Below are 14,283 nucleotides of genomic sequence, written 5' to 3'. Positions count from 1 at the left end.
GGGAGTTACTAGCCTCTTGCTCCCGGCATTTTAGCCACCTCTCACGACACGCATGGCTTATGGAGGAAGAATTCTGTTCCATTTCCCAATGGAGATACGAGGAAATAAACAAGAACAAGAGCCAATAAGAATAAAGAAAACCCAGAGGGGTGTGTGTATATATATGCTTGTATATGCATGTGTATTGTGACCTAAGTGTAAGTAGAAGTAGCAAGACGTACCTGAAATCTTGCATGTTCATGAGACAAAAAAGATACTAGCAATCTTTTTTTTTTTTTTTAACACACCAGCTGTATCCCACCAAGGCAGGGTGGCCCAAAAAGAAAAACAAAAGTTTTTCTTTTTAAATTTAGTAATTTGTACAGGAGAAGAGGTTACTAGCCCCTTGCTCCCGGCATTTTAGTCACCTCTTACAACACGCATGGCTTACGGAGGAAGAATTCTGTTCCACTTCCCAATGGAGATAAGAGGAAATAAACAAGAACAAGAGCCAATTCAATTCAATTCAATTCAAGTTTATTCTCTATAAGGGTTACAATGTGGGGTTTACAGGTTTTGGGTATTGTGTGGTTTACATGTTATAAAATACTAATTACAGAGGGGACCACTAGGACACCTAGCTAGGTATTTCGGGCAGACTTAGATTAATTCTTAACATTAAATCCTTACAGATTATGGTATTAATAATCCTATTTACTCACGTGCAAGTCCCACTCAAATCCAACCCCTCTACTCATGCATTTATCCAACCTAAATTTGAAACTACCCAAGGTTTTAGCTTTGATAGAACCTTGAGTAGCTTTAAAAAGAGATTGGACAAATATATGAGTGGGAGGGGATCAGTATGATTGGTGTCATGGGTACATAATAACATTAGAAAGGAGGAGCACTGAAGTAGGCCTGTTGTCCCATACTAGACAGGTCCTTCACAGATCCAACCCACTAACAGAATAAACATACCCAAGCAATAAGCGTTGACAATTCTATTTATTCACCTTGACTGTGTGCTAATGGAGTTACAGGAAGCTGACATCGAAGAAATGCTGAACACTGACAATAATGCACCTGTTGTTCATTCCTTGAGTGATGGTTAAATTAGATAAATTGTGATATATAAATAAGCCGTAGAGTTGATATTAGCATCATACTGAAGTATTTTGTCATGCCTCCTAAGAGCAGGAATTCCGCTGGAATGGATTAATGCCATTTCAATTAATTTAAATGAGGAAAATTGACTCGGCATACGATAGCTAACTGTTGCATGTTGCATGTGACCTGTACTTAACTCAGTGGTGACTTGTACTTAACTCTGTGAAGAAGTGTCTTGTGTGCTCCCGTGGACTGAACCAAGATGCCCTCCATCGAGGAACTCTACCAGCAGCTTAAGGAAGAATTGAGGGTAGCGAAGATGGAGATACAGCGATTGACCGAGGAAAACAAGAGGATTCGTAGTAGTCCTCCTGTTTCGAGTCCTCAGGTCAAGAAGGGATCGTGGTCAGTAGCTGGACAGCAGGTGACGAAGTTGACGATCAAGAAAACTAATGGAAAGCCAGAAACGATGAAGAAGAAAGAGACTGCTGTGGAAACTCTTGTGGAAACCTCCAACGCATTCTCGGTGCTACCCGACGAATGTGAGTCGACTACTGGGATCGTCACGACGAACGACAACAAGGAAGGTAAGAATATTGTTGTTGTTGGGGATAGCCAGGTTAGATACATGGATAGGGCATTCTGCTTGAAGGACAGGAGTAGGAGACAGAGGGTTTGCTTTCCTGGGGCTGGGATGGAGGACATTGTTAGCCGGCTTGACAACATCATGAACGGTAATGGGATCAATCCTATTATTTGCCTCAGTGCTGGAGGCAATGATGTAGGCAAGCGTAGAAGTGAGGATTTAGTTAGAAAGTTCAGGACAGCTATAGACATAATTAGGAAGAAGGGGGGGTGCCCTGTTATATGTGGCATTTTGCCAAGAAGAGGTGTTGGTAATGAATGGTTGTCCAGAGCAATTGGTATTAATTGTTGGCTGGATAAACACTGTAAGGATAATGCAGTACCATTCATTGACAACTTCTATGGCCGAAATGACATGTATGCCAGGGATGGGGTTCACTTATCCAGGGCAGGTGTGGGTTTTCTTGCTAACTCAGTTGAGGGGGTTGTTAGGACTTTAAACTAGGATTAGTTAGAGGTATGGGTTTAGAAATGATAAATAATGAGTATGGATATATTGACTTATGCTCTGATATTAAAAATCTTAATAGTAACTGTTATGGAGTAACTCTGGGTAATGATAATTTCAGAAATTGTGTAAAAACAAAGATCAATAGGGAAAATGTGCAGAAGAAAAAACATATGATGGTATTTTATGCTAACAGTCGAAGTGCAAGAAATAAAATTAATGAACTACATTTGGTAGCATGTGCTGGGAACTTTGATATCATTGCATTAACTGAAACGTGGTATGATTTAAAGAGTCGGGATATGACTGCTGAGTGTAATATTCAGGGATTTAAGTTGTTCAATGTGGATAGATATAATGGGAAGGGGGGAGGAGTTGCATTATATGTTCGAGAAAATATTAATTGTTGCATAAAAACAGGTATAAAAACAGATGGAGGAGTAACAGAATCTGTTTGGGTAGAGTTTGTAGAAGGTCAAGAGAAACTAATTCTTGGTGTAATATACCGACCTCCTGGCTTGGATCATGATAGAGGGAGACTTCTTTGGGACGAAATTGCTAGGGCTTCTAGACACAATAACATAGTCATAGTAGGGGACTTTAACTTTAGTCAAATTGACTGGAATTCTTTGACAGGTAATCTAGAGTCCAGTGACTTTATGGAAACAGTTCAGGACTGTTTTCTGAAGCAGAGCGTAACAGAGCCTACCAGGGGTAATAATTTGCTAGACCTAGTCTTGTCAAATAAGGAAACACTCGTGAATAATCTGGAGATCACTGAAGAGCTTGGCGCAAGTGATCACAAGTCCATCACTTTTAGCATTAACTGGGAATGCAAGAATAATGATAATACAGAAAAAATCCCTGATTTCCGTTCTGCCAACTATAATGGACTTAGGGAACATCTGTCTAATCTTGATTGGGGTTATCTAGCTAATGATTTTATTGGCGATGATCATACTTATGATTATGATTTTTTTCTTAATAATGTACACTGTGCCCAGAGTATATACATTCCCCAGAGAGATATTAGGTCTAATAATAACGATCCCAAATGGGTTAACAGTAGGTTAAAGCATCTATTAGGGGAGAAAAGGGGAATTTATAGGTGCATCAGAAATGGAGAGGTTAACCTTACTGACCAATATGTTCAGCTTAAAAAAGAAGTAAAGAAGGGGATTAGAAAGGCTAAACGTGACTATGAAATTAGAGTTGCTAATGAATCAAAGACTAATCCAAAGGGGTTCTTTCAAGTGTATAGGACAAAGGTGAAGGAAAAAGTAGGACCTCTGAAAATTAGGAATGGACAGCTGACGGATAACGAACTGGAAATGTGTTCCTTATTTAATGACTATTTTTTGTCAGTTTTTACACAGGAAGATGTAAATGAGATTCCAGTAATTAACAATTATTTAGTTCCTGACGAATTTAAATTAACTAATATTACTGTCACGAGGGACATAGTTATTAAACAGATAGACAAACTGAAGCAAAATAAGTCCCCGGGACCCGATGAGTTGTTTTCCAGGGTACTTAAGGAATGCAAGATGGAGCTTAGTCAGCCATTAACGAGTGTGTTTAATGCGTCCATCCTTACCGGTGTTGTGCCAGAGCTGTGGAAGATGGCTAATGTGGTTCCTATATTCAAATCGGGGGATAAGTCCGTTCCTTCAAATTACCGTCTAATAAGCCTGACATCTATAGTGGGCAAGTTATTGGAATCAATTATAGCTGACATTATTAGAAGTCACCTTGAAGAGCATAGCTTGATAAATGAATCTCAGCATGGATTCACGAGAGGTCGTTCCTGCCTGACAAACTTGCTGACGTTCTTCAATAGAACATTTGAGGCAGTTGACAGTAATAAGGAATATGATATTGTTTATTTGGACTTGAGTAAAGCCTTCGATAGAGTACCTCACAGGAGACTCTTGAAAAAAGTGGCAGCTCATGGTATAGGAGGTAAAGTTCTAGCATGGATAGAGGCATGGCTTACCAATAGAAAGCAGAGAGTTACCATTAGTTCAGTGAAATCTAAATGGGGATTAGTCACTAGTGGCGTTCCACAAGGATCAGTTTTAGGCCCTCTCTTGTTCATAATTTACATTAATGACCTTGATGAAGGGACTACGAGTGACATGACTAAGTTTGCTGATGATACAAAGATTGGCCGTATAATTCACTCTGAGGAGGATAGCTATGAACTCCAGGAGGATTTGGACAAAATGTCCTGGTCTGAAAAATGGCAGATGAAGTTCAGTGTAGATAAGTGTAAGGTACTTGCCCTTGGTAATGAAAATAACCCTCGAAGCTATAATCTAGGTGAAGTAGAGCTTGATCATACAGAATGTGAAAAGGACTTGGGAGTCATGGTGAGCAGAAATCTAAAGCCAAGACAGCAGTGCCTTAGTGTGCGCAACAAGGCCAACAGATTACTTGGATTTATCTCAAGTAGTATAAGTAACAGTAGTCCAAAAGTTATATATTACAGCTCTATCCATCACTAGTGAGGCCTCGTTTAGATTATGCTGCTCAGTTTTGGTCCCCTTACTACAGGATGGATATAGACTCATTAGAGAACATACAGAGAAGAATGACTAAAATGATTTACTGTGTAAGGAACCTCCCGTATGAAGATAGACTTAAAGCCTTAATCTCCACTCTCTGGAGAGGCGTAGAATGTGGGGAGATATCATTGAAGTGTATAAGTGGATGACGGGCATGAACAAGGGAAATATTAATAAAGTACTGAGGGTGTCGAACCAGGTAAGAACCAGAAATAATGGATTTAAGTTGGATAAATTTAGATTTAGAAAGGACATAGGTAAGTACTGGTTTTCTAACAGAGTTGTAGATGCGTGGAACAGTCTTCCCAGTTGGATGATAGAGGCTAGAACCTTGGGTAGCTTTAAGAAGAGACTGGACAAATATATGAGTGGGAGGGGCTGGGTTTGATTGGTGTCATTGGGTACGGGAGTTATTTCTTGGGTAGCTTTAGGTAGAGGTCGTTTTGATAAGGACCTGCCTCGCATGGGCCAGTAGGCCTTCTGCAGTGTTCCTCCATTCTTGTGTTCTTATGTCTTACCTAACAACCTGTCGGTATTTTATACCATTTTAATATTCACTCTGTCAAACACTGCAACACAATGGTATCTTGGTACAGAACAGAAAACAACTTGGACAACTTCTTCTAGTGAGAATGGCTGGATTTGAGAGGGACGTGACCTCCCAACGACTACATTCTTACCTCTACCTGTGGCCTACATCTCACCTCCTGGCGGTATATAAGGCTCCATCCTGTTACTTCAACTCCATATTGTTTCAGACTATGGAACAATACTCTTCTCCAGACCGAGGGACTGACCACCTCAAAACTTCAAGGGTGATGGACTGATTACATAGTCTTCACGTCTCTTCTATCAACTTTTCTGTACTCGACTGAAGAAGCCTACTGTGTTGGTGAAACATTTCAAAATAAAGATACCTAACTGTTGCATATGTGTCTTACCTAACAAATCAGGATACAAACGAGGTCATGGAATGGATTAAATTCGTAAGCCAAGGGTTCACTGTATATAAATTAAAATGTAAATATTTTTTATTTGTAAATTACATACATTGTTTAAGTGTGATAGTATTGGTGGGTTCTGCTGGTGCCTCCACCAGCAGAATATAAGTTTAAACTAAGCTCCACTATGTATGGCTTCTCTCAGTGGCTATTATAAACCCAACAACAACACTTCCATCACTTATCCTCACATACATTATGACATATTTTATTCATTCTAGAGTATATATCATGTTTCTATGTTATTAATATTGTTTATTATGTCATATTAGATTAATTGTGATAGATAAATAAGCCGTAGAGTTGATAATTGCATCATATTGAAGAACTGTTCTGTCAAGCCTCCTGACAGCAGGAGCAGATTAATTGGATTTCCATTATTTCTTATGGGGAAAATTAAATCAGATAACAATAAAATCGGTTAAGGACAAACTCTGTGGAATGGATTGAAATCGTTACCCGAGGGTCCACTGTAATATTTCCCATAAGAATTAATGTGAATACAATTAATCCATTGCAGACACCCAAAAATATTAACAAAAAATACATTTTTTAAAGATTAACTATAGTTTTACATACACAAAACAATGAGAAATAAATATAAAGCACAAATTTTAATGATAAATGAACATTACACACCTTGAAGAAGGTGAGGAGGGGAGAGGGAGTTGAGGTTATTGTTTGGAAAGGAAATCTCCCTCCATAAGGACTTCAGGTATCAAGTCCCTATTCGGGGTTACTTCTCTTCTTTGTCTTTTACTGGCACTTGGACCAGCTTGAGAGTCACTGCACCACTGTTGCACAAAAAAAAACTGTCCAGAGAGGTCTGTTTCTGGCATCTCTAAGATTTGTCTGAAGGTGGACAAGATTTTGTCACTGAACATGTTGCAGATATAGCTTATTTGCAGATGAAGGTCTTGCAGCTCTTCAGTGGTTAGCTCTTCTCTGTGGTCCTCCTCCAACTCTTCCACATCCTCGCCACTCACATCCAACCCCATGGACTTCCCCAAAGACACAATACATTCCACAGCAGGCAGAGGGTCGTCAGCCTCAAACCCTTCAAAATCCTTGTCGAGGACACATTCTGGCCACAATTTTCTCCAAGCAGAGTTCAAAGTCCTGGAAGTCACTCCCTGCCAAGCCTTACCTATAAGACTTATGCAGTGGAGGATACTGAAGTGATTCCTCCAGAACTCTCTTAGGGTCAAGTCAGTGTCCAAGGTCACTTCAAAGCACCTTTGAAACATTGCTGTCATGTAGAGATTTTTGAAGTTAGAAATTACCTGCTGGTCCATAGGCTGGATGAGAGGATTGGTGTTAGGAGGCAAGAACTTCACTGTTATAAAACTTAACTCCATAGGCAATTGGTCTACCAAGTTTGGAGGATGAGCAGGGGCATTGTCCAGTGCCAGGACACACTTGAGTGACAATTTATTTTCCTAGAGTTATTTTTTTCACATTTAGGCCAAACACTTCATGGACCCAGTCAGTGAAAATTTGCCTTGTGACCCAGCTTTCCACAACACATACAATTTACTCTTGATGATATTGTTTTTCTTGAACACCCTGGGATTTTGAGTGATACACAAGTAAAGGCTTCACTTTGAAATCCCCACTAGCATTACCACAGAACAAAAGAGTAAGCCTATCCTTCCTAGGCTTGTGTCCTGGCAGTGCCTTTTCCTCCTGTGTGATATAAGTCCTCTTTGGCATTTTCTTCCAAAAGAGGCCTGTTTCGTCACAAGTGAAAACTTGTTGGGGGACGAATCCTTCAGCCTCTATGTACTCCTTGAATTCAAGCACGAATTCTTCAGCCACAAGTTTGTCTGAACTTGCAGCCTCACCGTGCCTTACAACACTGTGTATGCCACTATGCTTCTTAAATCTGTCAAACCTGCCTTTGCTGGCCTTAAATTCACTAACAGTAGCACTCGTTCCAGGCATTTTATTCATGAGATCTGCATGCAACTGCCTTGCCTTTTCACAAATGATTGACTCCACAACACTGTCTCCTGCTAATTGTTTATTGTTGATCCACACCAACAATAACTTCTCCACATCTTCAATTATTGGTGATCTTTGTTTCGTTTGCATATTTACCACTTTTGCAACATGAGCTTCCTTGATTTCTACTTTCTTTGCCAGAATGGAAGTGAGTGTTGATTTCGATTTCCCATACATCCTGGCAAGCTGGAGCACACGTGCACCACTGTTGTACTTTGCTACAATTTCTTTCTTGAATTCTACCGTATTTCTCACTTTCTTTACCAAAGGGCTGGCACTCGGAACTTTCTTTGGGCCCATGGTGGCTTATTTTGCAGTCGCACTCAATAAACAACCACAAAAAACAATGGATTATAATGAAATGTTTGGATGAAAGAGCAGAATGTTGCTCACTCACCCAGACACACAGCCAGACTGACTCACGAATGCAGCGGAGTGGCAGGCGGATGCATCCAATACGGCCAATTTCCGAATTGCCGGCTGAAATCCAGGATAGAATTTCGACCAAAAAAGCGGCCAAAATCTGAATTGGCTGATATCCGGGGGTCCACTGTATATGTTGCTTACCCAATATAGTGGAACCTCAGTACTCAAACTTAATTAATACCAGAAGGGGCTAGTAACCCCCTTTTCCTCTATACATTACTAAATTTAAAAAGAAAATTTTTTTTTTTCTTTTTGGGCCACCCAGCCTCAGTGGAATATGGCTGGTTTGTTGAAAGAAAAAGGTATGCTAATTTTTATGGTATTGGTGTTGGCCTAAAAGTTTTTATTGGTATTAGCAAAAATTTTGGCTTTGTCCCATCATTATGACCCCTCCCTTCCTTCAGTCAAATCTAATTCTCTCTCATTTCCCAGGCACTATATAGTGTCTCCCATCTCTAATGCATACTAGAGTTTGCCAAGCACAGATGTAGCCCTTTAGTAGGTGTCTTGGTACTGGTGAAGTGCTCTTGATCCATGAGATTGTAGCTGTCTTTACCTTCTGTGAGTCAAACCTGATTGTCTCATATTCTCCAAGTATTGTATGACCCCTGTAGGTTTAGTGCTTCTTTTGAATATAAAACAACAATCTACTGTCAATCTGCCTTCCATGAACTTTTGGTCATGTAGTTTTAGCTCAGAGGTTATGTATAGTGTTGACTGGTATGTCATGAGCAACTCATCCTATAGCACACTACCACAATTTTTTTTTCTATATCTGACCTCTGTTTGGCACAAACTATTTTCCAGTTCTTATTGGTTGCAAGCCTATTATTCAAGCACCAACTGTAACTGTGTGTAGAGTACATGAGCTTCACAGACTTACCTCTTCCTCATCATAATGTTTGTTAAACCTTCATAATAAAATTATCATATTTTTTCTTTTCTACAGGACAGCAGGTGCAGCAATTGGCACTGGTTTAGATACATTTTTGAGTGATCCTGCAAAGATCCAAGCTGCAGTTGGTGGACTAGTTGCTCTTACGGCCGGATACTATGCTGCTAAAGGCTCATTAGGAATTATGTTCAGATTTGTGGAAGCCAGACTAGGTAAAGCCAAAAAAAAAAAAAAATCCTATATTTTACACAGGTTTAATTTAAGCTTATATTCTGGTTCTTGATGTTAAAAATTCTTTTGTACTATATACAGTAGGTTCCTTATTTGCAATATTGTGCCCCTGAAAATTGTAAGTAGTGTTAGAAACTCTGAATCTATTTTTCGATACACACCCATGGATTGCAGAGGAACAAGGAGGTTTTTCAAAAAGTAGGGATTGTGTAAACCAAGTGTTTACACTGAAACACGTAAGTGAACAATACTTAGTAAAAGGTAGGGAACTTTTCATTGCATTTATGGATTCAGAAATGGCATATGATAGAGTGGATAGGGGAGCAATGTGGCAAATGTTGCAAATGTGTGGAATAGGTGGTGGCTTAATTAATGCAGTAAAGAGCTTCTGTGTGGATAGTGAGGTGCAGGTTAGGGTAGATAGGAGAGAGGGAGATTATTTTTCAGTAAAAGTAGGTCTTAAACTGCATTATGTAATGTCATATATTTATAGATGGAGTTGTAAAAGAAATTAGTGCTATGGTGTATTTCTCCATGAGGAAGTGGAACACAATTCTTCCTCCATAAGCCATGCATGTCATAAGAGGCGACTAAAATGCCGAGAGCAAGGGGCTAGTAGCCCCTTCTCCTGTATATATTACTAAAGTTAAAAAGAGAAATTTTTGTTTTTCTTTTTGAACCACCCAACCTTGGTGGAATACGGCCATTTTGTTGAAAGAAGAAGTGTATTACGAGCACAAGTGTAGACTATTGGCCTCCACACATAGCACAATAACCAATTAGGAACTAGCAAAAAAGGCAGCAGAGAATAAATGATTGTATTTCCTTCACCAAAATAAGCCTATGTACAGTATTTACAATTATGTACAATGAGGCAAATGGAAGCAAGACATGCTGAGAACTGTGGCTACCAGCTGGGAACATAAGTCTGCCAAAGCTGCTTCACGAGCATCCCAAGTAGCTTCACAGCTTTTGGCAGGCTTCCTTGTGATTGATGGGTTCAACTAAGGTACTGGTATAATGATGAAGCCCCTGATCATTAAATTCTTAGCACCTGGTTGACTGGTTGGAAGGCATGCCTATATGGGTGTGTGACATACACTGAATAAAATGTAACATACTTTCAGCATACCACACCCCCACCCCAAAAGGGCTCTAATAATCAGGATTAGGCATCCTTCTTGGGTAGTGCCCCCCCAAGGCATGAAATACTAATGGAACTGCCTTTCCTGTCAACCATTCAGCTCATTAGGTAGTGATCAACTCAGAGGACTTCCAAGTCAGATACAACCGTAGAGTGAGACAACAGACAGTATGGCTAGCTTAGGTTCAAGACACTTGTGAATAGAAACAAGTGTCCCCTCACTAAAACAAAACCTTTGTGGTCAGATTAACTCAAATTTTACATCATGACCATAAGGGAAAAAAAAGAGCTTACTACCCTTGTCCCTAACACATCCTAATAGAATCAAGTTCTCGAAAGGGCATCCACCAGCATGTTATCTTTGCCAGCTATGTGGCGTATGGAGAGGTTGCAAGTTTGTAGCCATAAAGCCCATTGCATCAGTCTTTGTTCTTGTTCTTCAATGAGCTGAGGTACATCAGAGTATTGTGGTCACTGAAGACAATGACCACATGATGTACTGTACAAAAACACGTCAAAATGCTCCAGCACAAGTACCAGAGCCAGGCCCTCCTCCTCAGTAGTAGACTAGGCCTGCTGATAGGCCTGATATTTGGCTGAGTCGTAGGCCACAGGCTCCAGACCACCCTCACCAAAAGCATGGAGTAATATTGCCCCAAAACTCAATTCACACGTATCAATCTGTAGTACAAAGGGTTTTGATAAATCCGGAGACAAAAGAATGGGTGTAGGGCATAAGAGATGTTTAACCCTTTGAGGGTTTTCGTCGTACTAGTACGTCTTACGCGTAGGGGTTTTTGACATACTAGTACGCATAAATTCTAGCGGCCTCAAATCTCGCGCGAAAAGGCTGGTAGGCCTAGGTGTGAGAGAATGGGTCTGCGTGGTCGGTGTGCGCGGTAGAAAAAAAATCTGGGACCCAGTGGTGCATTGTGGGAATGCCCTCTTAGTAAACAATGTCCACCATGCCTCGCGGTAAGAAGCTCCTCACTCCTCGGCGAATTGGGACACTTTTGTTCCCCAGTGACAGTTCTAATAGTGATGGAAGTGCCAGTGAAGATGAGTTTCGTGGTTTTAGTGAGGTTTTGACCGAAACTAATGACCATAATATCGGTAATAGTGAAGAAAACCCAGACGACCCTCAGCCTTCCACCTCTGGTGCTGGGCCCTCGTGTTCACGTTCAGTTGTTCCAGAACCCAAGAGGAAACTTCTATTTTCCCAAATCCCAGACTCAGATGAGAGCATGGGTGATGATAGTGATAGTGAATATGAACTACAAGCTCTTCAAACTAGTTCCAGTAGTGATAGTGAAGTGCAATATTCCCCAGTGAAGCGTCAGTATATACGACGATATATGCGCTCTGGAAGTGTGCCATATGCTATTCCAAGGGGAAGGAGTGTATCTCGGAGTACATCCCGTGGTTGTACAACAGGAACAGACAGTGAAAATGACGAAGATACTGTTGCAATTGGGATGGAAAATGTGCGTGGTGGTAGTGGTGCCGGCGGTGAGGCACCAGCAGTGGGCCATGCTGCCACCCACGCCGCTGCCTCAGCTGATCTAGAACAAAGGCCACCATCCCCCACTCCCCTACCACAACAGCCTCCACAACCACAACCTCCACAACCACAACCACCTGTCATTGTCCAGTACCCACCAGCAGACCGCACCTGGGATTGGCAGGAAGCTGTCAATTTTGTTCCAAATCCCCACCAGTTTGATGGCAGCCAAAGTGGAATACGGCCATCTTGTGCACTTGGGAACAATGCCACTGAACTGGAATGTTTCGAGTTATTCTTTGACGAACCACTGATGAAAAGTATTGTCATGGAAAGCAACACATACTGCGAGTACACCATGGCAAACACATTACTTTCACCAAAATCACGTCTACACCAATGGAAGGAGGGAACTGTGGCTGAGATGTATCTTTTCTTTGCCACAATAATGCTTATGCCACATGTGTATAAGCACAAAGTGAAATCATACTGGTCAACAGACCCCCTGATTGCAACACCAGGTTTCAGTGATATAATGCCAGTGAATCGATTTGTGCTAATGTTACGTATGCTTCACTTCTCAGATAAAACCAGGCCTGACAGAACTGACAGGTTATATAAGATTAGGAATGTGTTTGTGTATCTGAAACAGAAATTCAGTACGCATTTTTATCCCTTCAGGAAGCTTGTAATTGACGAGTCTTTGATTCTGTTCAAAGGAAGACTCTCTTTCAAGCAGTACATACCAAGCAAGAGGAAACGCTTTGGTATAAAGTTGTTTGTGCTTTGTGATTGTTACAGTGGTCTGGTATTGGATATTATTGTGTACACTGGAAGTTATACATTGCAAAATACCAGGAAGTTATTGGGCATCTCAGGTGATGTGGTTCGAACAATGATAGAACCATACCTTGGTAAGGGGCATATATTATATACAGATAACTGGTACACAAGCCCCTCACTCAGTGATTTTTTGCGAGTGAACATGACAGATGTGTGTGGCACAGTGCGTGCAAATCGAAAACATATGCCCAGGTTTGACGCTGGCACTCGTAGAGGTGAGGTGCAGGCGTTTGCTGCCAATGACATCATGGCATTTCGGTGGCATGACAAACGAGATGTCACACTGTTGTCATCAATTCACCCTAATGAAATGGCAGACAGTGGCAGGCAGCATAGAGAGAGAAATGAACCCATTCTAAAACCTGCAGCTGTGATTGATTACACCTTCAACATGCGTTCAGTGGACAAATGTGACATGCAGATTGGGTTTGCTGATTGTGTTCGCAAGAGTTATAAGTGGTACATCAAACTGTTTTTCCATCTTCTGGACATTTCCATGCTCAATGCTTATAATATGTATAAGATGAGCACCAGAAACAAACCACAGTACGGCGAATTCTGTTTGTCTGTCATCAGACAAATAGTATTCAAGTACCAAGGAAATGCACCTGCAATTGACCGCCCACCAAATTATCAACAACTACCTGCTCGTCTGAAGCATGGTGATCACTTCCTGGTAAAACTGCCTGCTACTGCTTTGAAGAAAAAGGCTCAGAAGAGGTGTTACGTCTGTTCACATACAAAAAAACGCCCACAACAACGCAGAGACACTCGTTTTATGTGTGAGGAGTGCAAAACTCCACTGTGCATGACACCATGTTTCAAAGACTTCCACAGGCTGCAGAACTTCTAGAAACATTCCTGTGACTGTATATGTGTATATAAAATATAGAAAAATAGTAATAAACAACATTTCATATTGTTTGTTTGTGTAAATATTTTCTGTAAACAAAATAATGACAACAGTGTTTACGCCCTTATTGTGTAGTATTGAAAAAGAAATAACTTACAAAATACTGATCATGTTGGCCTCAGAGGCCATAAAAGTTACTCAGAAAAAGAAAAATTGAAAAATAATTGAAAATAGTACATAAAAAAGTAAATAGAAAAATACCGGGTGACGGCAGTCGGCGATGTTACCATATGTTGTTCAATTTTGGCAAATTTCACACCTCCATATCTCGGTAAGTATTGACGTTAAAATTTTTTTGTTTAGCCTATAATGTTTACAAAAAAATACTCTATTTTTTCATAAGAAAAAATAATTTTTTTTTTTTTTTGAAATTTGGCCGACCCTGAGAACGAGTTTCGGAGAGGGCCTGTCGACCCTCAAAGGGTTAACATTGCTAAAAGCCTCTTGACAAATTTGGGCCCAGAAAAAACATTTATTGTTGTGACTGGTAAGTGGGGTTAGGGGGCTAAAACATTTGCTGAGTGTTTGCAAAAATGTTTATAGAATCCTCTCATTCCCAAGAACCTTTGCGGGGAC

The 14,283-nt window shown here is 40.5% G+C and overlaps 1 protein-coding gene across 4 annotated transcripts in view; it reads left to right on the top strand.

Moving 5' to 3' along the window:
- The window catches only part of bor (ATPase family AAA domain containing bor), a 130,426-nt gene that overhangs the window by 24,859 nt on the left and 91,284 nt on the right, over window positions 1-14,283 (top strand). For all 4 annotated transcript variants that reach the window (XM_070103709.1, XM_070103710.1, XM_070103711.1 and 1 more), the window contains exon 7: window positions 9,130-9,287. In XM_070103709.1, the coding sequence (XP_069959810.1) occupies window positions 9,130-9,287 (158 nt within the window). The remainder of the gene's footprint in view (window positions 1-9,129; window positions 9,288-14,283) is intronic.

This window comes from Cherax quadricarinatus, chromosome 87 (genome assembly GCF_038502225.1).
Source record: "Cherax quadricarinatus isolate ZL_2023a chromosome 87, ASM3850222v1, whole genome shotgun sequence".
Taxonomy (NCBI): domain Eukaryota; kingdom Metazoa; phylum Arthropoda; class Malacostraca; order Decapoda; family Parastacidae; genus Cherax; species Cherax quadricarinatus.
This window is presented reverse-complemented; position numbering and strand designations above follow the sequence as displayed.